This window comes from Neoarius graeffei, chromosome 11 (assembly GCF_027579695.1).
Source record: "Neoarius graeffei isolate fNeoGra1 chromosome 11, fNeoGra1.pri, whole genome shotgun sequence".
In the NCBI taxonomy this organism is placed as follows: domain Eukaryota; kingdom Metazoa; phylum Chordata; class Actinopteri; order Siluriformes; family Ariidae; genus Neoarius; species Neoarius graeffei.
In genome coordinates this window covers 42505810-42533121 of record NC_083579.1, presented here as the reverse complement: position 1 = coordinate 42533121, position 27312 = coordinate 42505810, and the positions used below count along the sequence as shown (strand labels likewise).

The 27312-nt window shown below is 41.6% G+C and overlaps 1 protein-coding gene across 2 annotated transcripts in view; it reads left to right on the top strand.

Moving 5' to 3' along the window:
* Positions 1-16190: 16190 nt before the first annotated feature.
* The window catches only part of LOC132894301 (formin-like), a 121557-nt gene continuing 110435 nt past the window's right edge, over positions 16191-27312 (top strand). For both annotated transcript variants that reach the window (XM_060933950.1, XM_060933951.1), the window contains exons 1-2: positions 16191-18614; positions 22107-22227. In XM_060933950.1, coding sequence (XP_060789933.1) covers positions 16914-18614; positions 22107-22227 — 1822 coding nt within the window. In that variant the 5' untranslated portion in view covers positions 16191-16913. The remainder of the gene's footprint in view (positions 18615-22106; positions 22228-27312) is intronic.

Below are 27312 nucleotides of genomic sequence, written 5' to 3'. Positions count from 1 at the left end.
ACACACACACACACACACACAAAATCCGTTAACCTTAAGATGGCAATGGTCTGTTACTGTTGTTTTCATCTGTTCTGGATCTCTTACCACTTTATGTGTGCTGGCTGGTGCTGCTGTTCTCTGCACTGTGTGTCATTCAGCTCCGCTGTATATCTGTGGTTGCTCTGCATGATGCTTTGTGTCATGTTGGGGTTTACAAGCATGCTATTTCCAGTACCAATGGCATTATGGGAAGGATTGTCATGATATAGTACGAGAATATTGACCCCAATATCAGTACCAACCTTAGTATCATGACATTGAATATGAATACAATACGATGGCAAAAATGATCTTCAGCAGATATCAAGTCTGAATACTCATTAGCTGTTATCTTATTGCACTGATTACAAATACATCTTAATATTTCTGGGGAAAAATATAGCTTAACATTATTAATGTAATTAATATAATTAGGTTATTGGGGTGGCATGGTGGTGCAGTAGTTAGCACTGTCGACTCACAGCAGGCAGGTTCTGGGCTCGAACCTGTTGCTTGACCGGGGCCTGTCTGTTACCCCTTTTCCACCAAATCAGTTCCAGGGCTGGTTCGGGGCCAGTGCTGGTTCACAACTCGTTCAACTTGCGAGCCAGCTGAGAACCAGTTTGCTTTTCCATAGCTCGCGGTGCCACGTCATTACGTCGCTGTATACGTCATTACATCGCTGTATACATCAGTTACGTCGCTACGTTTGCTTAAACCTTGGCGCGAATATCGAAGCAAAAACAACACGGAAGAAGCAGCAGCAGCAGCAACAACAACAACAATAATAATAATAATGGCTGACTTCGCATTTGTACAGCTGCTGCTTCTCGTCGCTTAAAAATGGCGATCTTTCGCGGTCTTGTTATTGTTGTTGGTCTTAACAACTCCCCCCCCCCGGCTGACGTAAGCGGTTCTTTCCTCTGGCCCAGCAGAGAGTTGGTGCTAGCCTGGAACCGGTTTTTCTGGCCCCAGAGCCAGTTCTTTGTCAGTGGAAACAGAAAACCCAGTTCCAAACTAAGCACTGGCCCCGAACCAGCCCTGGAACTGCTTTGGTGGAAAAGGGGCATGTGTGGGGTTTACATGTTCTCCCCGTGCCTACTCTGGGTGTTCCGGTTTCCTCCCACAGTCCAAAGACATGCAGATTTGATCAACTGGCTACTCTACGTAAATTGCCCATAGGTGTGAATTTGAGTGTGAATGGCTGTCTGTCTCTCTGTGTTCAGCCAACAATAGATTGGTTACCTGTCCAGGGTATAGACCCTTTTCAGTCACGTGACCTTCGTAAACGCGACCACCATTTTGGACATGTAGCGGACTTCGGCTCGAATTGGTTTGAATGCGAGGAAGGCGACAAACAGAGAACATACAAGAAAAAGGAGCGAGATGCAGAAAACACCTTCGCTATCCAGCGACGTAGGGCATTTACAGGGCGAGCAGAGGGAGAAATAACAACAGTAACGACACATTAGCAACGCCGTACAGAAATAACGGTTTATGGCACAGACCCTTTCGGTTCTCGCTCATCTAGCTGCTACAATGACTGCTTAGACTGCAACAATAATACCTAACACACATTTAAGTATCCGTCGTAAAGACGTGAAACTCGTCGAGTGACGGGTGTGTTCATTGATAAGCTAACACAATCTAAAAGTAGACATCCCATCACACTGCCCTGGCGCTGTGTACAGTTTACCTTCTATGGTTTGTGCACTCACTATTTGCCATTACTTTCTCCAACCGTTGTTACAGATTACAGGGAACGGCCTGGATTTAAGAGACAAATACATGTTCCTCTTATTTTGAACACTTATTTGTAGGCAGTGCTTAATTTGTAAAGTGGGAGGTCCCGGAGCGCAGAGGATGAGCAGCTCCGGTGCGGAAAAAAAGAGGGGGGGAGGGGGGCGCTGCGCTGTGCTTCTGGGCGTGTTTTGTAATAACACTGCAAATTAAGTTCATCTGCAGATATTTTGTGGATGTCGTTTCATGAGAGAAATCACCAACAAGACAGATATCAAAATCAGACATTAACACTAAATAAACTTGCATTTTTTTATTTAATTATTTGTTTTGTTTTGTTTTTTTGTTACATAGTCAAAAGAGGTGTCGGATCACCGGATCCAGTGTAAATAGCTGCCGGAGCCAACGCCCGAGGTTCCGGAGCGCGCTCCGGCTTGCTCCCCCTCAAATTAAGCGCTGTTTGTAGGACACTGCCTCTGATCTGTCCTACAGTCTACCAACAGCAAAGGAACACAACGCTAGCTAATGTCGTTAGCTAATAGCTACTACAGAAGAACAAAGAGGTTACAATGGGTTATTTTAGCCTATTTGGTTACACACTCGCCGCCACAGAATGTTAACAGCAATGTAATGCCTTTTCTGGCTAATTTTATTCGTCTTACCTCCAACAAAGTGGTCACTACACAAGCGTTGGTGTGCCACTATCCATCTTCTCCGTCGGTCAGCATCTACCGGGATCTGATAAAATGATAACCCTTGCCTTGTTTGTTGATGGTTACTACATCCAGGTGCACAACAATATAGTGGCATGATGGAAGTCTTGCTGAAAATAAACACTTTCTTTGCTGCCGTTCCTCAATGCTGGCTGTGGTAAACTACTGGTAGTACACGTTCAAAATGGCGGCCGCGTTTGTCGTGACGTCACGTGAAAAGGGTCCATACACTACCCATCTGGGATTGGCTCCCCATAACCCGCAATGGATAAATAGTCTAGAAAAGGAATGAATAATGATGAATTAAATATTTTGTCCATACTAACTCTGTTGGACTAAAGCCCATCTATTCAGTGACAAAACTTTAATTACTTAACGTATGTCTGTTGTCATCTTGAGCATTCTGTGAAAATAGAGTACTAAACTGTACTTGTCCTTTGCACTGTTAGTGTGTTCTTTAGTAAAAGTTTACCTTAAGTAATATTTGACCTAGAAAGGCATGTAATGTAAGAAGAGATGTTGTGTGGAATTGTGGGAGTGTGCATTCTGGATGCAGTGCTGCTGCCCCATGGTATTGCAGGTATATATATAATGGATGGTGTTGCAGAACTGCGACCACCAAAACCAAGCCATTGTAAGCACAGCTACATCTTTGGAAGGCTTCTTAACTAAGTGTGCTAGAGTAGCTGTTCTGTGGGATTGGACCACATGGGCGAGCCTTCGTGCCTCATGCAAATTAATGAGCCTTGCCTGCCCATGACCCTGTCACCAGTTCACTGGTTGTTCTTCCTTGGACCACTTTTGGTAGGTACTTACCACTGCATACTGGGAACACCCCACAAGACGTGCCATTTTGGAGATGCTCAAACCCAGTCATCTAGCCATCACAATTTGGCCCTTGTCAAAGTCGATCAGATCCTTACACTTGCCCATTTTTCCTGCTTCCAACACATCAGCTTCAAGAAGTGACTGTTTACTTGCTACCTAATATACCCCACCCCTTGACGGGCGCCACTGTAATGAGATAATCAGTGTTATTCACGTCACCTGTCAGTGTTTTTAATTTTATAGCTAATCAGTGTATATGGAATTATGTAGTAAATAAAAAAGTGTTAAAACCAAAATGTTTTATATTTTAAATTCTTTAAAGTATCCAGTGTTTATCTTGATGACTCTTTGCACACTATTGGCATTATCGTTGTCATTGTAAAGTAGTCACCTGGAATGCTTTTCATTAACAGGTGTGTCTTGTCGAAAGTTCACGAGTGGAATTTCTTGCCTCCTTAATGCGTTTGAGCTCAAATAGTAAATAGTAAATAATAAAAATACAGTAAATAGCCCTAGTCCAATCCATGTTATGTCAAGAACCGCTCGACTAAGTAAAGAGAAACAACATCCATCATTACTTTAAGACATGAAGTGCCTTTTTATTAATAAAAATAAAGAAAAACAATTGAATTAGAAAGTGTGTCCAAATTTTTGACTGGTACTATATACATAAAGCTCATCAGATCACAGACTATCTACAGGGCTAAAGATTTTAGGTCAGAAAAGGTGTTCAAAGGTGTTCTTAGATTTTTCATTTTATTCACCATCTTTGGTCTGATTAGCTACCTGACGTGAACATGAAGGGAGGTGCAGCGACGGAGAGGAAGAGTGTTCATATTTTGGGGGCAACATCATCCATGTTCAGTGATATTCATGTTTGTTTTTACTTCTTTTACATGACGCTGTGTAATCACATTCTAGTGTAATAGAGATTAATCATTTAAGCATGAGTGCATCTGCAAAAAAACCCCACTGAATTGTATTTATTGTGCTTATTTATATTTAAGCAATTTCCTTCGAGATCAAAAAAGTTTCTGATTGATTATTAACTGGTGTTTGGGGTAAATCTTGAAAAGAAGTAGTTAGCAAAAATCTAGATCTATAGCAGAATGTATGCATATAGACTTCTGAATTTCAGGCACAAAACAACTGGGTAGCATTGATTTACTCTGATTTAAGGAAGGCACAAAATGACAAAAATTACTATTTACAAAATGTCAAAAGTTACAAAAATGACATTACTTGTTACCCACTCCTCTTTGAATTCCTTGTTGCATGCTGAAGCATTTTAATTTACCTAAACCGGTAAGACAGTCTCATACTTGGTCTGGGTGTGGACTTCACACCCAAACAGGGATATGCCCATATGCACATCTGCATGAATGCACAAAGTCAGTAAGGAAATATTAGCAAGTGTCTATTAAAAAACAGGTGCATCCTTGTTGCAGCTAATAAACAGTTGCAATGACTGAATTAGAAAAATGAGTAACGTTGTTGCGTTTAACAGTTTCTAAAAAGTGGTTGGCAGCCTACTTTATAGAAGCACAGACTGACTGGTATTTCAGCAAATCCAGCTTTCTCAGTTCACTTCAAGCTTGACTTGGCTGTTTTTCTGTTGGCATGGCCGGCATGTCACTTATTCTTTTAAAATACAGGTAGTCGTCGGCTTACGACTGCGTTTGGTTACGACTGACCAGTCGTAAACCGATCTGGTCGTAAGTCGGCCTATGTTAAATGAACGTAAGTATATTGTGATGTGTAATGATATTGTAATCATCTTAAGGGGTGTTCACACGGCATTTGCATCGATGCTGCACCGATGTATTTTGTTGCGATATATCTTACACCGGTGTAAATTTTGTGGCGCGTTCACACGTCACAAACCTGCTTACTAGAGAGAAGCGTGTTAGCACTGGTGCAGCCCCACTTGCGTTCACACGGCAGTTTTTGCAACCGTGCTATACGATAGTAATAATGCGGAAATGAAATATGCGCATGCGTGAAAATGTACTTCCTTTTCCCGGTTGTCATGGCATCACCAAGCACCGGGAAAACAACGTGGATGGAGACACCAGTGTTGCCAGATACTGCTGACGTTTTCCTGCCCAAAATATGTTCAAATCCGCCAAAATGCACTTAAAACCGCCCAATCTGGCAACACTGGAAGACACGCAGTTCTGTTGTTGTTGATATTCGCCATTTTGGAAGCGCAAAATACCAGGATGCAAATTATGCAATGCCCGTATGTAATCAACTCTCCTCATGCGTAGCGAGTCTACCCCTGTAGCGTTCAGACGTCCCATTTTATATCGGTGCTGTCCGATATAAACTGGCATTTACTCCGGAGTAAATTTCTTAAACCACCTCCCGAGCAGGGTTAGATTTGCACCGGTTTAAGCAGCGTTCAGGGGCTACACCGGTATAACTTTGTACTGTGTGAACGCTCTTCGGAGTAAAAGTTGCCGTGTGAAAACCCCTAAAAAGTCTTATTTTATCAACATTTTGTTATTTCATTACCTTGGCTCATTATTTGGTTTAAGTCAAACACTGCGTACAGTACAATTCGTTTAATATGTGCAAAACAAAAAATACGAAATACAGGTGTGAAAAATAGAGAACATTTTAGTTTGAAACATACCAAAATACAAATGTAAAACATAGCAAAATACAAAATTTAGTGACCGCTGGCATCACTGGTGCTTGGCTGTGGGTCGTCTACGTCATCATCAGCTGTTGCAGTGCTCGGGCTGGCAGGAGGATTTGCTCATTTCATAAACCAGGAGCTGGGGCGGAAACTGTTGTATGCGGCGAGAGGCTGGATGCTGGGCGGGGCCAGGAGCTGGGGCGGAAACTGTTGTACGCGGCGAGAGGCTGGATGCTGGGCAGGGCCAGGAGCTGGGGCGGAAACTGTCGTATGCTCAGCTAGCTCAGCTGGGAAACACTTGCCAGTCATAACCAGATGGTCGTAAAGTCGATCGGTCGTAAGTTGCGTAGGTCGTAAGTCGACGACTACCTGTATTTGCAAATAATGCATCCTTTTTCATTGGAAAAGACAAAGCTAAATTTAGGATTGCCAGATCCTAAACTATTTTTACGGTTGAAGCCAAAAGGTTTCAAAAAGGCTAAAGACATTTAAATTCAATTTTTCACAAGTCCACGCATTTCATGTTACTGTATTTTCCTTTGTTGTTGGATAAGATCTCTACTTTATTTCTATAAGAGGTCATTTTACAACAAGACCATCAATGATGGTGTAGCTCACTCCAGCCCCGTCTAGTCCAAAAGGAACGATCTAAAGTGCAATAAATGTTGCAAGCTATATACACTGTATACAAGCTATATATGTAGAAGCTATATACACCCTAGGAATACCTACCTATTTGCCAGAAAGAATACAAAACGGTGAGGAATTGACCGTGAAGAAGCAATTTTTGTTGAACTGCTCATTAAGGCTTACTTAGTCCATAACTTCAATAATAATTGTAATTAAGCAAATCTGGGTAGAAGTTACCGGTATATGGACCCTTGGTACCCCTACCTTCATGCCAGAAAGAATCAAAATCAGTGAAGAACTGAGGGAGAAAAAGGGATTTGTGTGGAAACTGCTCGTTAGAGCTTAATTACTCCATATCTTCATTATTAATTGCAAGTATGCAAATTTGGGTAGACGCTATATGCACTAGGGCTGGGTATCACCAGATACCTCACGATACGATACTATGGCGATATTTTGCCCACGATAACGATAATATCACGGTACAGCGATTCTGCGATAATCGATATATTGCAAGAAATTTCAACCACATCACGATATCTGTGTCACTGAAGAAAATCAGAATTTATTAACCACTGTAAAATTACATTTCACATCCATAACTACACACTCTTGCCAGACATATATTTGTCTCTATTCCACTGCTGGCAAAACCAAGAGTTGCTTCACTACAACATACAGAAAATTCCCATTTCTGTGCTAGTATTCTCAACTTTTCTGTAAGCATGGACACGTCAGTGCTGCTTAACAAGCAGAATCAAATTGTTTTATGAAAACTTAAAACTTTCACTGCAGACTGCACATACATTTCAGTGCTAACACTAATATCAATTTGTTCTTTGTAAACTTGAGATCATATACCGGAGAACATTTAACTTGTGCTTATTTTGCAGGAACAACACACTGTCTGAAACACATTGAAAAGTGCAGTGTGCATCTTAGTCTCCTACTGCGCATGCGCGAAGCCTACTGCGCATGCGCAGAACACATGAATTAGCAAGTTCTCATACAGACCGGTTTATTATTCAAAACAAGGCATTACAAATTATTTGACTCGGCCAAAGACTCGACCAATACGCACAAAACATAAAAATCGGCAAATGCGTGAAATACTCACCGATTTTCTATCAGCCCAGCTGATCGGTAGGACAAAACTACTGTTGAATTTTCCTACCCTCCTGGATTTGGCACATGCGCAGTAGGCTTGGTAGGACAAATCCAAGAGGTAGGATAACTTTACAGAACACCGACTCACTGTTTTTTTCTCCTTTCCTTTGGAATCCAAAGTGCCTCCAAACATCTGCCTTAAAGTTCGGCGGCGTCTCTAGGTTTACGTTAACAGCCATGCTTGCTTGTTTTTTTTCCTCACTGCAACCGCCGGGGAAAAAAGAGAAGACGAAGAGTGCCTTGCAGTGAGGGAGCGGCACAGCGACACCTCGCGGAGCGGAGGTGCGGAAGTCGTACTGGATTTACAACCCGTCTGAAACATGATTTATTATTTGAAAAAATATCGATATTCGAATTTTGAGTATCGATATTGAATCAGAAGACAAAGTATCGCGATATATCGCCGTATCGATATTTTTGCACACCCCTAATATGCACCCCAGGCAGACCTACCTTCCTGCTAAAAAGAATAAAAATCGGTGAAGAATAGAGAGAGAAGAAGCAATTTTTGTGAAATGTGGATGACGCCAGACGGACGATGGACAACACATGATGGCATAAGCTCATTGGCCTGTCGGCCGGATGAGCTAATAACAACTAAGAGATTTTACACTGAGTGCAGAATTATTAGGCAAGTTGTATTTTTGAGGATTAGTTTCAACAACTATGTTCTCAATCAACCAAAAAGTCTCATAAATATCAAAGCTGAATATGTATGGAAGTTAGAGTGGGGTGTTTTTAGTTTTGGCCATTTTAGGAGAATATGTATGTGTTCAGGTAACTTTCACTGTGCAGAATTATTAGGCAACTTAATAAAAACCAAATGTGTAGCCATTTCACTTATTTATTTTCACCAGGTACACTGATATGACAACTCCAGATTTGCAAATAAACATATCTGACATTCAAACACAAAACAAAAACAAATCAGTGACCAATATAGCCACCCTTCTTCATGAGGACACTCAAAAGCCTTCCATCCATAGATTCTGTCAATTTCTTTATCTGTTCACGACCAACATTGTGTGCAGCAGCAACCGCGGCCTCCCAGACGCTGTTCAGAGAGGTGTACTGTTTTCCCCCTTTGTAGACCTCACGTTTTATAATGGACCACAGGTTCTCTATGGGGTTTAGGTCAGGTGAACAAGGGGGCCATGTCATTATTTTTTTCACCTTTCAGGCCTTTACTGGCTAGCCACGCAGTGGAGTATTTGGACGCATGAGATGGAGCGTTATCCTGCATGAAAATCATGTTCTTCTTGAAAGATGCTGACTTTTTCCTATACCACTGCTTGAAGAAGGTTTCTTCCAGGAACTGGCAGTAGGTCTGGGAGTTGAGTTTGAGTCCATCCTCAACTTGAAAAGGTCCAACAAGCTTATCTTTGATGATACCAGCCTATAGCAGTACTCCACCTCCACCTTGCTGGCATCTAAGTCAGAGTGGAGCTCTGTGCCCATTACTGATCCAGCCACAGGCCCATCCAGAGTCACTCTCATTTCATCAGACCACAGCACCTTAGAAAAATCAGTCTTAAGATATTTCTTGGCCCAGTCTTGACGTTTTATCTTGTGTGCCTTACTCAGTGGTGGTCGTTTTTCAGCCTTCCTTACCTTAGCCATGTCCCTTAGTATTGCACACCTTGTACTCTTTGACACTCCAGGAATGTTGCAACTCTGGAATATGGCAGAACTGGATGCTAATGGCTGCTTGTTAGCTTCACGCTTGATTTTCCGCAGATCATGTGCAGTTATTTTGCGCCTTTTTTTTTTCCACACGCTTCTTTCGACCCTGTTGACTATTTGCAATGAAACGCTTGATTGTTTGGTGATCACGTTTCAACATCTTCGCAATTTCAAGAGTGCTGCATCCGTCTGCAAGACATCTCACAATTTTAGACTTTTCAAAGTCTGTCAGATCTCTCTTCTGACCCATTTTGCCAGAGGAAAAGAAGTTGCCTAATAATTATGCACACCTGATATAGGGTGTTGATGTCATTAGACCACACCCCCTCTCATTACACAGATGCACAGGACCTGATATACTTAATTGGTAGTAGGCTTTCAAGCCTAAACAGCTTGGAGTGGGACAACATGCATTAAAAGGATGTTGTGGTCAAAATACTCACTTGCCTAATAATTCTGCACTCAGTGTATTTAGTATGTCAAATTTTCCCTGAGTCAAAATGTTACATACACTTCATATTGGTTATTAGTATTGCTTAACATGAATTGGTGTAGCCTTCCACAAGATCCTCACAATACTTTGCTGGAATTTTTTTTTGGGGGGCTTTTTTGACCTTTATTGGATAGGACAGTGTAGAGACAGGAAATGAGCAGGAGAGAGAGACAGGGAGGGATTGGGAAACAACCTCAGGTCAGAATCAAACCCAGGTCCTCAGATTTATGGTATGGTGCCTTATCCACCTGAGCCATGATGCCCCCACTTTGCTGGAATTTTTGCTCATTCCTCCTGAGAAAACTGGTGGAACTCAGTCAGGCTTGTTGGCCTCCTTGCTCAGATATGCTTTTTCAGTTCAGTCCACAATTCTTTATGGGATTCATGTCAGGGCTTTGTGATGGACACACCGGACTATGGACTTCCTTTCAGGACACTGAGATTGAGGAGTCTCTTATTGTTCGGGTCTCTGATGCGTCCAACTCCTCTACTAGTTTCTTTATTGTCTCGGGGTTCAGCTGAACCTTTTGAACCAAAGTTTGTTCATCTTTGGGAGTTAATTTGTGCCTCTTTCCTGAACAAGGCAGTGTCTGTGTAGGCCCAAGATTTTTATATTTTTATACAATTATTTGTACAGCTGCTCATGGTATCTTAAGTTATTTGGAAATTGGTCCTAAGTAGGAACTGTACCCGTGAAGTCTGTAATTGTGTGTTTTTTTTTTTCTGAGGTCTTGTTGAGTTGCATTTTCGATGGCAAGATTTTCCATAAGCATAAAGGCACTGTCTGTAAAGGTAAGCCCTTTTACTGCCACAGGTGCACTCCCAATTAACTCCTAATTATGATAATTGGCCAATCAGAAGCGTCTAAAATTCATGACATCAATTTCTGGAATCTTCCAGACTGTTTAAAGAGACAGTCAGCTTGGTGCATGTGAACCTTGGACCAACTGGAATTCGGATTTAGTGAATTAAAGCTGAAATAAATCTCTGATGTGGGCAAAGTAGATACTCTGATTGACCTGCCAAAATAAATATATGGTAACATGAAATGTGTGGAAAAGTGAAAAACTGAAATTAAATATTAGTCTAGGTGTATGGGCAGCATGGTGGTGTAGTGGTTAGCACTGTTGCGTCACAGCAAGAAGGTTCTGGGTTTGAGCGCAATGGCCAGCGGGGGCCTTTCTGTGTAGAGTTTGCATGTTCTTCCCATGTCTGTGTGGGTTTCCTCTGGGTGCTCTGGTTTCCCCCACAGTCCAAAGACATGCAGTTAGGCTAACTGGCTACTCTTAAGTTGTCCGTTGATCAAGCTTGGAGAGGGATGGGCTCCACCAAGTTTAAAATGCCCTAGACACACCAATAATGGACTGTTAAAATGTCATCAGTGGTGCCCCACAGCCTTTGCCGGGTATGGGACGACGAAGAAATATGGTGTACGTAAACTTTTGGGTTCACTGTAAATTGTCAACCATCATATGGTATATGTAGTGTACTCCAGACTAAGTGTTGAGTTTTGAAGAGCAGAATGGTTCTTACATAAGAGCAGCTAATCCCAGATCACTGCAGTATGAGCCTAGGACTTAACTATATGTTGCAATACCAATTCCTTAAAGTATGCTAATGGTATTACACATATAGCACATTTTTTCTTTTCTATCTTTTGCATCACTTGAGTCACTTTTGTTTCATTTCATAAGATTTATAAGATTATATTTTTTTCTCATGCATGCATAAAGACCTTGATACGTTACATTTTTAAGATACAATCATACTATCAGCTTTAAAAAGAAATCGATTAATCGCCTTTATGGAATGTGGTGCAGTAACACAAGCAATGCTGCTAAGAAATACTAACAATATCGTGAGAGAGAATTGAGAAAACCATTAAAATATGACAGGACTTTCAGGGTAGAATCAGCAACATACAGTGCCTTGCAAAAGTATTCATCCCCCTTGGTGTTTGTCCTGTTTTGTTGCATTACAAGCTGGAATTAAAATGGATTTTTGGGGGGTTAGCATTATTTGATTTACACAACATGTCTACTACTTTTAAAGGTACAAATGGTTGTTTTATTGTGACACAAACAATAATCAAGATGAAAAAACAGAAATCTGGAGTGTGCATAGGCATTCACCCCCCAAAAGTCAGTACTTTATAGAGCCACCTTTTTTTTTTTACACAACATGCATACCACTTTAAAGGTGCACGTTTTTTTTGTGACACAAACAATAAGTAAGATGAAAAAACAGAAATCTGGAGTGTGCATAGGTATTCATACTTTGTAGAACCACCTTTTGCTACAATTACAGCTGCAAGTCTCTTGGGGTATGTTTCTATTAGCTTAGCACATCTAGCCACTGGAATTGTTGCCCATTCCTCAAGGCAAAACTGCTCCAACTCCTTCAAGTTAGATGGGATGCGTTGGTGTACAGCAATCTTCAAGTTATGCCACAGATTCTCAATTGGATTGAGGTCTGGGCTTTGATTAGGCCATTCCAAGAGATTTAAATGTTTCCCTTTAAACCACTGCAGTATGCTTTGGGTCATTGTCCTGCTGGAACGTGAACCTTCATCCCAGTCTCAAACCTCTGGCTAACTCAAACAAGTTTTCCTCCAGAATTGCCCTGTATTTAGTACCATCTATCTTTCCTTCAGTCCTGACCAGGATATGACATCCCATCCCGGCCGAGCTGAGGAGGAAACCCAGATGCTGCAAAGCTGGAGCTAAGTTAAAGGCTAGGCTAGCGGACAACCGGCAGCGCTACAAACCATCCATTCCCTCCGTTATCATGGGGAATGTGAACTCGCTGCCAAATAAAGTCGACAAGCTTTCCGCTCTGAACAACCAGCGGATTTACCGGGAGAGCAGCTTATTTATCTTTACGGAGACATGGCTAACACACCTTGTACCGGATGCTAACGTGGCCCTGCGGGGATTCACTGCTGTGAGAGCTGGCAGAGACACTAACACATGCGGGAAAAGCAAAGGTGGGGGACTCATCATTTATGTTAACAACTGCTGGTGTAACCCGGGACATATCTCTGTAAAGACAGTTTTATGTTGCCCAGACTTGGAGCTGCTAGCCGTTAGCCTGCGGCCATATTATCTGCCAAGGGAGTTCAGTCACATGATCACCATCTGTGTTTACATCCCTCCGAGGGCAGATGCAGCCGCTGCATGAGAGGATTCACTCTGTCACAACAAGGCTGCAGACACAGCACCCTGAGGCATTTATCATAATTTCTGGGGACTTTAATCATGCTACTTTGGACTCTACTTTGGCTGCTTTTTACCAGGCTGTGGATTGTCCAACAAGGAACAACAGGACAATTGACTTGCTGTATGTTAATGTGAGGGATGTATACAGAGTCACACCCCTCCACCCACTAGGGAAGTCTGACCACAACCTGGTTCTTCTACAGCCGAAGTACACCCCCCTGGTTCAAATGCAGCCTGCAACAACTAGCTGCATCAGGAGGTGGTCCCCTGAAATGGAAGATGCCCTCAGAGACTGCTATGACATCACGGACTGGGATGTGCTGCTTAGCCCACACTGTGAGGACATAGAGGGGCTGACACACTGTCTGACAGATTACCTCAACTTCTGTGCAGACGTGGTCTCCCCCGCTAAGACTGTACGGTGTTACCCTAATAATAAGCCATGGGTAACACAGGAAGTCAAAGCTGTCCTCAACAGGAAGAAGGCTGCCTTCAGGAGCAGGGATAGGGAGGCGATGAAAGCAGCACAGCAGGAGGTGAAACGCTGCATGAGGGAAGCTAAGGACAGCTACAGGACAAAGGTGGAGCAGAAGCTGAAGGAGAACAGCATGAGGGAGGTCTGGGAAGGTGTGAAAACCATCACAGGCCACAATACAAAGACCAGAGTTGTTGAGGGGACAGTGGAGAGGGCGAACGAGTTGAATGACTTCGGTTCAACCAGCCCACGTCCCCCCACCCTCTCCCTCACTGCAGCCATCTCTCCTTCTTCCCTCAACACACCTCCCCCCAGTCATCACAGCAGCCCCCTCCTCCCCCTCCTTCCCCACCTCAACACAGACTCCTCTATGCATTACTGCAGACCAGGTCAGAGGTCAACTGAGGAAGCTTCACACCAGTAAAGCAGCAGGCCCAGACAAGGTGTGTCCACGACTACTGAAGACCTGTGCTGCTGAACTGGGTGAACCACTCCAACGCATCTTCAACCTCAGCCTGCAGCTGGGGATAGTGCCAACTCTCTGGAAGACATCATATATAGTTCCAGTTCCCAAAAAGAATCGGCCCAGTGAGCTGAACGACTTCCGACCGGTGGCACTCACTTCACATCTGATGAAGACGTTGGAGTGGCTCTTCCTCAGCCTCCTCAGACCCCAGGTACAACATGCCCAGGACTGTCTGCAGTTTGCATACCAGGCAGGTGTTGGTGTGGAAGACGCCATCCTCTACCTGCTACACCGAGCCCACTCACATCTGGATAAGGGAAATGGCACAGTGAGGATCCTCTTCTTGGACTTCTCGAGTGCCTTCAACACCATCCAGCCCCTACTGCTTCAGGACAAACTGAACAGGATGTGAGTGGACCCCTGCCTGGTCACCTGGACCTCCAGCTACCTCACTGACAGGCTGCAGTACGTCAGGCTAAAGGACATCACGTCTGACACTGTAATTAGCAGCACCGGAGCACCCCAGGGCATGGTGCTGGCCCCTCTTCTCTTCACCCTGTACACCGCGGACTTCTGCTACAACTCGGAGCTGTGACACATTCAGAAGTTTGCCGATGACACAGCCATCGTTGGGTGTATCAGTGACGACAGAGAGGAGGAGTATAGAAGCCTGGTGAGGGACTTTGCTGTGTGGTGCAACAGGAACCATCTGCAGCTCAACACCTCGAAGACCAAGGAGCTGGTCATTGACTTTGGGAGGTCCAGACCAAGGTCATGACCAGTTCTGATCGAGGGAGTCGAGGTGGAGGCTGTGGATTCCTACAAGTACCTCGGGCTGTGGCTGGACAGCAAGCTGGACTGGACTTGCAACACCAACCACCTGTACAGGAAGGGACAGAGCAGGCTATACTTCCTTAGGAGGCTGCGGTCCTTTAACATCTGCAGGAAACTCCTGTGAATGTTCTATCAGTCTGTGGTCACCAGTGTCCTGTTTTACACCGTGGTGTACTGGGGGTGCAGCACATCCAAGAAGGACACATCCAGGCTGGACAAACTGATCAGGCGGGCCAGCTCTGTGGTCGGCATGAAGCTGGACTCTCTGGTGACGGTGGCAGAGAAGAGGTCTATGGACAAACTATTGAACATCATGGATGATGCCAGTCACCCTCTGCAGACCATCATCAGCAACCAGAGGAGCCTGTTCAGTGACAGAATGCTCCTTCCCAAGTGCAGGACGAACAGACTCAAAAACTCCTTTGCCCCTCATGCTATCAGACTGTACAACTCCTCTCTGGGGGGAGGAGGGGTAACAGGAGGACAGAGGACGGGAAGGAGCAGTAGCCTAGCCTAACAATAAGCAATACCAGACAATGTGCAATATAATGTGCAATATAAAGTGCAGTATCTTTCCTGCCCCCCCCCCCACACACACACACTTACCCTAACCCTGCTTCTCCCCCCCTTCCCCCCTCCCCCTCTTCCTCTCTTCTGCATATCTTATTCTTTTATATTTGTATATGTAAATACTTAATTTATTTTAATTTATCTAGAAGTTTTCTCTATTTCTTTTCTCTGTTTATCTGTAATGATGCTGCTGGAATCTTAATTTCCCTGAGGGAACCCTCCCAAAGGGATCAATAAAGTTTTATCTAATCTAATCTAATCTAATCTAATCTAATCTAATCTAATCTAATCTAATCTAATCTAATCTAATCTAATACAAAAGGGGGTGAATACTTATGCACACTCCAGATTTCTTTTTTTTTCCCTTTTTTCATCTTAATTGTTGTTTGTGTCACAATAAAACAACAATGTGCACCTTTAAAGTGGTAGGCATGTTGTGTAAATCTAATGGTGCTAACCCCCCTCCATTTTAATTCCAGCTTGTAATGCGACAAAACAGGACAAATACCAAGGGGAATGAATACTTTTGCAAGGCACTGTAGAAAGCTACCATTATAGCTAATGGTGTAATACTGGTACAGTATGCGGGGTTAAGGAGCACCGCCCACTCCACCTGATCCTCTGGATTAGCGAGACAGAAAGGGAGGGAGAGAGAGAGAGAGAGAAGGTGAAGGAGGAGGGTGAGCAGTTGTACACACTGCCATTATGAGGAAGTAAGTTTAAGTAAAAGGACACCTGGTTGTACGGTTTCTTCCCAGGGAGTAGGGAGGGGAAAATAAGAGAGGGAGGAACAGAAGCATAGGTAAACTGGTGTAATGCATTCTACACCAGACCTCGCTGATTTTCACAAAGACAGCACTGAAGTTTCTCTGGTAGACATGCAAACTGTTCCATATTTTCCACAAGCAGGAAGAAGGCACGGTGCCAGGAGACTGCCATGCACCGCAAATTCATGCTGAGGACATTTCTGGACTACACTTGCATTCAAAGCTGGAGAGAAGTATACCTTTTTAGCTTCCAGAAAGATTACTGAAATTGCCAATGTTTTGGAAATACGAAGCATTTGATATGGCCAGGACTATCAGCTTAATCAAACCCTAACCTACAGCACTGGAACGTCTGATTTTTTTTAAATTGAAGAACTGAAAATCATGTTGTGGAAAAGGTTTACATTTTTGTTTTGACAAGTGCACACCTTGAATGCAGCTTTATCTGCCAAAAGGAAGCAAGATAAGAGGGATTTTTATTGAGGCTATAATCGAACCACTCTTGGAGTGGGGAAGAAAAACCAGGGGATTTGCTCTCACAAAAGACTTCTGTTTTCTTGAACAAGTGAAACGGGCTCACAAAACTGTAACACGAACTGGATACCCAGGAGTAATTTAACAGGTGTATTTTAAGTGGACTGGGAAAAGCTGTTAAATTCTTATCATGGAGGGGAACAGTTCATCCGAGTCAATACTTCATAAGTTATTAGCCTCTCCTAGGTTTGTGAGGAGAGAATCTCAGCAGCAAGCAGGGGAGAGTGCGGTGCTTAAGTCGTTCCGGACATTGCCTGAGAAAGAGTCATATCCACACCCTACTAACCATGGTGATATTAATAGCAGCTGTGGCAGTGTTATTTCACCAAGTGCAGAAATTAGAAACGATGTCAGATCTGAGCGAAAAGTTGAGCAGTTGAATACTGAGTACTATAAAAGGGAGATTCTGCAGAGCTCTCCGTTTTCCAGTTGGAGAAAGCCTTTTTCTTCTTCCTTAACTCTTTTAGGAGACTCAGATGTGGTTCAGGTTACCAGAGTGGAGACCTACATTGACAATGAAAATGAAGAGGAAGATGAAGGTAGTATCCTGCCTGTTGAACAGAAAGTCATTGAGAAATTCCCATCTCTTGACCAAGATGAAAAGACTAGAAAACAGAACTGGGATCTGCATCATCATGAAAGGGAGAGTGATGTGTCTAAGACAGACTCAACACTGCCTGTCCTTACAGATAGAAGTGTTTTGGAGTTGACAAGTAAGGGGGGCATATCCGTTCTGAGCAAGACATGGTCTAATGAGAGTTTTGACAGACATAAGGACTCCTCTCCAAACCCAGTGAATAATTTTGAACAGGAGATTACATATAAAGGCCTTCGAAGAGATATTTCTCTAAACAGTGGAGGAGGCACCATTGGAGATACGAGTTTAGATGTGCCAGCTGCCAAGGATCCCATATTGAGGGAACGCACCCATCTAGATGTGCCTGGAGATTGCAGTGGTAATGGACAAACAGTTTCTCCATACAAAACTGAAGACTCTCTTCATGTGCCTTCAGCTTGCGGGTCTCCTCTTAAGCTATCCGCAGTGTCTCAGCCTACACCAGCATCAGATCAAAATGCTTTGGACTCCTTATTGTGTTCTGAAAAGCAGACTTCTTATCAAGAAGAGAGTTGGGGAACAGCGACACAGAAAATGAGCTTCACCAGTTCAGAGTCTCACATCTCTATAGCCTCTCCAAGTACCACATCTCCGTCACAAGATATCAAAGAGAGCATGCCTGCCACCAAGAGGACCACCACAGACCCATCCTCAACTATCTCTCCCAAATCACTCACAGCAACATCCAGGGAATCATTTCAGTTGCCAGCCCTGTTCAGTGGTTTACGGGTACTAAAGAAAGGTGCTGTGGGAGAGGATAGAGAGACTGTGTCTGAGATCAAGCAAAAAGATACAGACCGGGCACTCCTGAGCCTCAAACAACATGTCAATAAAGCCAAATTCAACCAGCAAATTCAAGCCAGCACCTCCACACAGAAAAAGGCAGCTGGTCCCATAGATGGGGTCGAGTCCAAGAATCAGTGGCGGCGGATGTTAAATTTTGATGACGTTTCCATTGGGGAGAGCCTAGAAAAAGGGCCAAAAGTCAACGAAGGCCTGAATACAGGAGAGAAAGGGTTAGCAAAAGAGACAACAGATGAACCTTTCAAGTCTTTGTCCAGTTTTAAGGCCCTTATAAAGGACACTGGAGATGTTTCAGTGAACGTCGAGGCTGCCAAGAAGAAAAGGAAAAATGACCGAGAGATACTGAAGTCCATCTTTGAGATATCTCCAAGCAAATCAGGTTGCCCTGACAAGAGTCTAGGAGAAGTCAAAGTATGTATCACTCAAAAATGTGTTTACTTGTACAAATGACAAGGATAAAGATGCTCCTTGAATTACCTCCATGAAGAGTTGCTATAATTTATGGGCACTGCCCAGGTTAGTTATAGTCTTCAGCTAACCTGTTGGTGTCCACATGAATTTAATTTTGTTTTGAAAACTACTGGGGGCTAGAATAATGATCTGGCAAAAAGGAAAATTTGTGTGATCAATCATCAGGCACTAAATTGGCACTGAAAATGTTTCTGAAGTATTTTACTTGTCTGTATCAAGCACATGTAATGGAAAAGGTCTGCTTTTATTTAAAGGAAAAGAAAGCACATGGTTCAAATACAGTTATGAAGATGGATGATGATATAAACTAACGATTCATGCGAATAATTGAAAATGAGGCGCTCACATAACTAAGATATCTATCTCCAAAAGTCAGTTTCTATGCAGAATTCCCCCATCATCGACGATTTCATAAATCCCGCCATTGAAAATATTTTAACCGATCAGAAAAATCCCCCCGATCGTTTGCGGCAATGCTCTGACGTCACTTGGGTACAGCACATGGAAGCTCCACATGGCAAGTAAGACTTGAAGCATTGGGATTGTAGGCCGTTACATCAACTGTTGTTTTCACCATTTTCCTGCGCTAAAGGACACTGCTAGTCTCAAACAGACCTTACTCCTACGTGACTGAATGGGGGGAGGCAACTTTTCATATTTATATCTCCAGTACAAGTAGTACTGCCGTGACAGCCTCATTCTGCAGACTGTAACCTTGCTAGACTACCTACAAACAGATCTGCATACAATCTGACTTACCTAAATCTGTCAAAGAGGCAAGTGCGCGAGTTTTTACACGTTCCTGGCAGCATAAGCACTCGTTAGGATGCTTCAGCCATGTGTGATCACAACATTTGCACGAACACCAGTGCGTGTTGCCCATCTGTTGTTCCTCCTCAGCTTCAGGATCTGAAGAGTTGGCTTCCTGTTCTAATTCTTCCTGAGAATCACCTTCCTCAACTCTTGGCTCAAACTGACAGGGTTCCAGGCCATCAGAATCTGCAATGAATTCGTACTCGCTGCCTTCCGAGTCACTTTCCGCCATCTTGTCTGCGGAAGTTGATTACTGCTTAACGCTTTGCCCCTTCAGTACTGAAGTATACACTCAGCCTTGCACCCAAGTGACTTTACGCATCTCCCTTCCAACAGGCTGCATGGCAGCCTACTGGTGGCATTAGAGCAGCAATACGAAAATGCTCACAACTTTCTCATAAATGGTCAGACATGCCTGAAACTTTTTTCGTACAAGCTCTCAATATTACAAGCTACCAACCCATGCATGTATTTATGTTACATTGTCCATTCCTTTAAACCTGCTTTTAAATCAACATCAGCTTTTTAAACACTTCCAGTAATCATGAAATGATGGATGGTCTGTGCGACTTTTAAAAAATAGCTGCTATTTAGTTGCTACGTCACTGTGAGCCTGTTAACGGAAAAAAAGAAAGCAATGAAATCCCACAGACCATGATAATGACAGCTACAGCTAATATAAAGGCTTACTTTATACAGTATTTGCGCATGTCACAGTATAATTTTTGCAAATATATTCATGTCAATAAGGTGACTTATTTTAGATTTTTAAATACTACCGCGAGAAAAATAAAAAGTCTGTGCGTTTTTTTTTTTTTTATTTTAACCGCCGAAACGTACAAAAAGAAATGTAAAAAAAAATAGTCACATATTTTTCTTGTAACTTCACTGTATCCCTGGTACTAGGTCATATTTCTTTAAGTAAAAAGTATTAGAATCGCAAATACAAACGACAATGTGTGTTGTATATATCCACTTCAGCCGAGTCCGAAAACGAAACTATTAACGACATTGAGTATTCACTTGAATGTTTTTATGGTATTTACGACCGCTTTACGACAGTGTCAACCTCGTGCTGACCATGGCTGACGCTGACAGCATGGATTCCGAGCTATCGCCTCAACTGTACGTAAGCATAAAGTGTGGTAAAGAAAAGTCTTTTCACTGTCTCACTAACCAAAACGTGGGCGATTTCGTCTCTCAAGCGTTGAAAGTAAACAATGAAAAGATCAAAACGATCTTTGGTTCTCAGAAAGAAGGTGGTAATGTAACGAGCGCGATGCCGAATATGCCTGCCATAACGTTAGTTCACGATTTTGGCTGCAAGTATCTGACTGTGGAATTAGAAGAGGATGGTGCCACAGAGAGTCCTGTCGAATCAAGTAGTACGAACGTATCAGCCTTCAATGTGCATATATATATGTGTGTGTGTGTGTGTATGTATGTAAAGTGTGTCTCTTGAATTTAAATTATTTTATCATCTTAATCCGACATTGAAATTTTGCCATGCAAAAAAAAAATTGGACAAGGACACTTTTTTATTTTTATTTTTATTTCGACCGACATCATCAAAAATATGTTGAAAAAATCCGTGAACTTAAAGATAAAACATGGGTGGCCTAATGTGATCATATCGCCATGTGTGATATAGAACATGGTGTTTTGCAGGAATATAACTGCTGGAAACCTTATCTCCTTACACCCCACGCCCTGTTATACAAATCAACATGGCATGCATGAGTTTGTAGTAGGGTTTTTTTAATAGCAGTTGGGATGCGTTAGTTTTATCATAGAGGAAAAAGTTTATTAAAGATGCCACCCTGGTAGACTAACACCATGAATAGGAGTGAAGTACTATTTTAGAAAGCATTTTCTAAAAGCATAGTGGTGGGACAAAACCAGGCATATTAGGAGACCTACAAATGTATGGTTACCCCTGTGGATATCTCAGTCTAAAACCTGGAAATTAAATAATTCTTTTTATTCTATCCACATTCACTGGATATGAGCAATTGCGTGCTCTGATTGGCTACTCTACTACTAGGATATCAGCTCATTTCCTGTCAGTAGAGAAAAACAAAATGGCGGAGCGTGTTGCTGAACCAACCGAGGACGAAATAAAAACTCCAAAACAACCCACCCAAAAAATACAAAAATGCAACAAAATATGGAATGAAAGTATTTGATGGTAAGGACGTATCTTTTTTATTTTTCAAGAATTATTATTATAGCATTTTCACAAATTGCTACTGTCATTTCGCCAGTTTGTTTACATTCTAAGTGGAAATGATTTTGTCAGATGTTTTGTATAAAGGTTTTTATTTATCGAATTTGCAAAAAATAAAAATGATCTGTTCCTCAAAATCCAGTGAATGTGGATAGAATAAAACAGTTACTCCACTCAATCTCGTCGTACATGGCTTATATCAGGCGCGTATCAGCTCATGTACGACTCGATTTCGTGGAATAACTGTTAAATATCAGCTTCAGGAATATAAATTATTTTGAAACACATGTGATCACAACTGATTGATGATGTTTAGTCAAGCTTTTTGATTGTGGCTACCACTTTTGAGCTGTAAACCTTTATATTCTTTAATTCCCATCTTTATATCCCAGACTGAGGTCTGCTCTCCAGGAGACAGCGAGGACAGGACGCCTCGGAGACTTCAAGCAATATGGCCACCACCCAAGGCTAAGGATGAAGAGGAAAAAGTAGGACTCCGTTACACTGAAGCAGGTAGGATGTGTTTTAATAAGCAAGTGTCAACCTGTGTACAGAAACATACACTTCTTTTTCTGTTTGCTCTTGCAACAGGCATTCCTCAATCCACATACCTCTTATATTTTAATCTACTTCTAAGCTGCTGAAAGGAGAAAACCAACTTCGGATTTGAGTAGCAGAATCCTATAGGGTGTTATTTGTTGTCAGAAGGGAAAAAAAACCTAGTAGATGTACAGTACTGTGCAGAAGTCTTAAGCACATGGAAAGAAATGCTGTAGACCAAGAAGGGCTTAAAAATAATGAAATGAAATGTTTCAACATTAAAAAATACTATAAACAGCAGTAAGCCATAATAAATGAAGCAAAGTCAGTATTTGGTGTGAGACGACCCTTTGCTTTAAAAAAAAATAGTAGTCTCAGGTACAGTGAGTGCAGTTCTATAAAGAAATGAGCTGTAGGTTTTACTGAGCATCTTACAGAACCAGCCGCAGTTCTTCTGGACACTTTGACTGCCACACTCGCTTCTTCATTTTGCACCAAAACCCAGCAGCCTTCATTATGTTTTCTTTTTTAATCTGAAAAGTGCTCTCTTATGTAATATGCTGCTCAGATACAAACATATTTTTTTTCTGTAACATTTAATTTTGTGCTGGAAAATGAACGTTTGAACTCTTAAACTCCTGTTTTTGTACTGACTCGATAATGTAGAAGTCATAAAATAGAAATCTATAACAAAGTTTGTATGGAAAAAATAGGGTGCCTAAGACTTTTGCACAGTACTATAGATCGGGGTTCTCAACCTTTTCTGCTTCGAGGCCCACCTATTCATACTTGTAACGAGTCGAGGCCCATTAAAAAAGATCCCCAATTATTTTGGCTCATCTATTCTATTAGAATCTAATAATATATTATAAAGTGTATTAATGGGATGAAACACCACTCCCTGTTACAGATGGGAGGCCAGGAATTAAATAAATCCAATAAAAACCAACTGTTTTTAATTGTAGGTATTGTATTTAAAACTGTATAGATGTGCCAGAAGCTAAACCATGCATGCGGGTCATTCTCAGTCAAAAGGGATTAACGATCCAAAAGTGGAGTCTGGTCCATTAACACAAGAACTTATTGCCATGTTTGTGTTCGGCAAACAAGCAAGTTGTTAAAACCAGGAACTACACTCAAAAGAAGTGGATATAGAAACCACTCGATGGGATTAGATCCTTACACATTAACAAAGAAGGATTTTTCCTATGAAAGAAAAATTTACAAGCTAAATTTGGCATTAGTAGAATAAATTTTGATCCTACTGTAGCCGGAACTAAATACAAAGACGATAGTTATGCATACTATTAATTAACTTAATGTGATGATAATTAACAGATAATCGACAGATTTAAGGCTTTTTTTAAAAGATTGTGTATATTTTTAGTCTTTTGTATTTGTAATTATTTGTGTCTGTACATGCACGACCCCACCAGCTCTGCTGATCAACTTATCGTTTTTAAATAAAGTTATTCATTCATTCAGCATGAGCTGGAAAATTATCCATCTGCTGAGTTCCCCGATGTCTAAAACTACCTGGTGCTGCAGACATCGTTCTACACAGACATACAGATGAAAACCTGGAAGAGCATGAAGATTATACATATAGAAAATACATATACATGTTAAAGATCTGGGGATCAGGACACTACAAGATAAATCCTGTATCGTTTTTGCCTGGGTAAATACGAGTCTGGGCTTTTTGTACACGTCTTTGAGAAGGTTGCTAGAATGCTGCAAATTTTAGTATCGGGTGTAAATAAACCACAGCCACTCGATTCTCAATCCTCGCTGCTCTTCTCTTCCAGCAGGCATCACAGATCCATATAATTTGCATACAAACTTATTTATTTATTCAGCCCATTGCTCGCTCCCCCCCGGTGTTTGTGCGTGCACATGCACGGGTTAAATGTGACAAAATAAAGGCTTGTTCTTCTTAATTTGCCCACAAATGTATTTATTCCACTTGAAAGGTATACGGCAAACCAGCTGCTGGATTTGGGACCCTATGACATCCTGAACTATTTAATATTTGGCTTCAAACTTGAAAAAAATTCACAGTCCACTGGATGGCGCTTCGTGGCCCACTGAGAAACACTGCTATAGATGACACGGTTGCATTTCATGATGAAAGTAGTCTACTGCATTTCTAAACAATTCATAATATCAACAGGGTGGAGTATCCAAATGGCATGTAGTTTTCAGTTGTAGAATATTTTTAAATATTTCCGCTGTTTTTTTTTTTTTAATAAATACGTAGAACGACAATTGAACTGCCAAATGGATTATAGAACTATGAAGCATTTACTGTCCCTGTTTGTATGTATGGAGATGCATCAGTGCAAATCCAATGTGTGTCATACAGCAGGAACACCTCAGCAGTTCATCCAGTTGTGGAGTTTAAAAGGAGTGGCAAAAAGCCAGTAGTGAAGGGCAATTATACCTCAGCACTTATTCCACACCCTGCTATTACTGGTGTGGGTATTGTATATAGACTCATACTTCAGCATGTAAATGGAAACACTGTTTTGTTGGTTTCTCCAACATAATCCACTTTTCCTTGGAAAATTCTGCCTTAGTGTAAATACAAAAATGTTTGTGAAACAGAGGTGGACAAGGTACTCAACTTCATTACTTAAGTCAAAGTACAGATCCCACTGGTCAAATGTTACTCCGATACAAGTGAAAGTTGTCCAGTCAAATTTTTACTTAAGTTAAAGCACTGAAGTACTTGCTTTTAAAAATACTTAAATATTAAAAGTACATTTTCTGTCAACGCATTGTTGTATTTTTGCCACAACGCTTACAAAACCTAACGGTGTTACCAAAGACAGAAATGTGAATTCACAAAATGAACGCATGCTGTGCATCATGGTGGTTTAACGTTAAGCTAGCTAGTCAGTGAAACTCCGCCTGACATGCTCGCAAACTCTTTTCAAACTCAAAATCATATTGGGTAGCTAATGCTACTAGAAAAGAAGGATTTCTACATTCTGTTTATTTGGCAAGATTATACTAAAACATATTTCTGAAAGCACTTCAGATAAGTTAACATTATTCATGTTAGCGTAACTCCGTTTTTACATGCTAACTAACAGCGTCCAAGTTAACTAGCTATGTGTTAACGTTAGCTGTGGACAAGGTGATGGCAACTTGGTGGGCAAATCCATAAAGTCATTTGACTAGCCAGACTGCACAGCTATTGCAATGTTATCACTAGCTCTAAAAGCACAGACAACTTCGTTGCAAGCTTTCTCTTGGAATAAAATGTTTATATACCTCAATATGCTTCCGCAGGTTGGACGGCGAGTTTTTGTAGCCTGTGATGTGGTTCGTTTTCGGCAAACAAAGCAAACATTTAAAACGAAACGAATCTTTAATCCTTTCAGAAAACTGAAACATGGGTTCTAGGTATGGCCATGAGTGTGTGCATTGTTCTCCAGAAGAACCGCCTCCTTCCATTCTGCCATCAACTGATCGTGTTCAAATAATGCTGCTGAGAAATCACTGAACTTGATTTTATACAGTCTATGGACGTGACATGACCCTAGTGATTACTGATCGGCTCTCAGTGTCACCTGCGAAAAAACCAATCACGTTTTAGAAAAGAAAAGAAAAAAACATCCACTTTTGAAAGCCGCTTCATAGTAACGAGTAACGAGGACCTTGATAGAAATGTATTCGAGTGAAAAGTACGATATTTGCCTTTCAAATGTAGTGAAGTTAAAGTCATAAGTTTCCAAAAAAAATAATACTCAAGTAAAGTACAGAAACTCAAAAAGTGTACTTAAGTACAGTACTCAAGTAAATGTACTTCGTTACTGTCTACCTCTGTTGTGAAAAGGCACACAGTAAGGCACCAAGTACAGTATTTGATACATTTCATAGTTAAATTCATTTGAAAATGGCTGAATAAATCAAATTAGACACTTGTTTGTCTGTTTTTGTTATTAAACCTCTAGCTTCCATAGACTTACATGAAAACTTCCAGGGTTTGGGAATGTGGTAACATTTTTTGTAGTCTGTGGAGGCATTAATAAGCCTAGCACAACTTTCATAAAGATGAAATCTTTTCAGTGACCTTGAGTCATTTGAATCAGTTCAATTAAATGATTCATGCAGATTTGCTCACCAAATGCATGATTTCAATCGCATGGTTTGCCCATATGTGCAACTTGACCATGCTGCTGTCTCAGGCAGACAACGAATAACTTAAGTAGTGTAAAATATCGAATAATTATCGCTGTAATTGTTCATCATAATATGCTTGCATGTTCATGGTTAAATTTTTTTTTTCACAGCTCAACACAGACTACTACTAGTCATAAAGACTAATATAAATATTTAGGCACTGGCTAAAAGCGGAGCTCCTGATGACAGGGTTCCTACGCAGTATGGAAAAGTATGGAATTTGATTTTAGTAATTTCCAGGTCTGGATAAGTACGGAAAAAGGAAAGTAGAGTATGGAAAAATATTTCTGTTTCCAGACTATTGCCTTTAATTTCTTTTCGAAAATATAAAATTAAGCCAAATCTGTTCAAATCAGTGTGAGTTTGATGGCGTTGAATTTAAGCGAGGCAAGACGTGTGTGCGATATGTCTGAGGTGATTTCTGTGGCATCTGCTATCAGTGACCCATCTGACGTTAGCACATTGGGCTACGTCTTACCTCTGCAGAACTAAAAATATCTGTGCAAACGCACGTTACAGCACGACAAATATAAGAATGGGTAATTGCAAGTTTTCAGAGAGCTGGCAAGTTTTACTGGTGTTGTGGGGCTGCCCCCAGGTGTGAATAATGGCAAATATTGTGTGTGTGTGTGTCAGTGTGTCAGTGTTGGAAATTAGCACCCACTACCCGCCAAATGCGGGTGATTTTGCTCAACCTGCCAGCCACAGTGGTGAGTAAATAAAAGTAGCATACACAAAGAAATATTCTGTTTATCCTCCTGAGACACCCATGGTGGAAACTGGACAATGTTTCCATGTCGGACTTGGTGACTCTCCAGCATTCACTCCCATATAGAAGGATGGCCTTGACGTTGCTGTTATAAATGC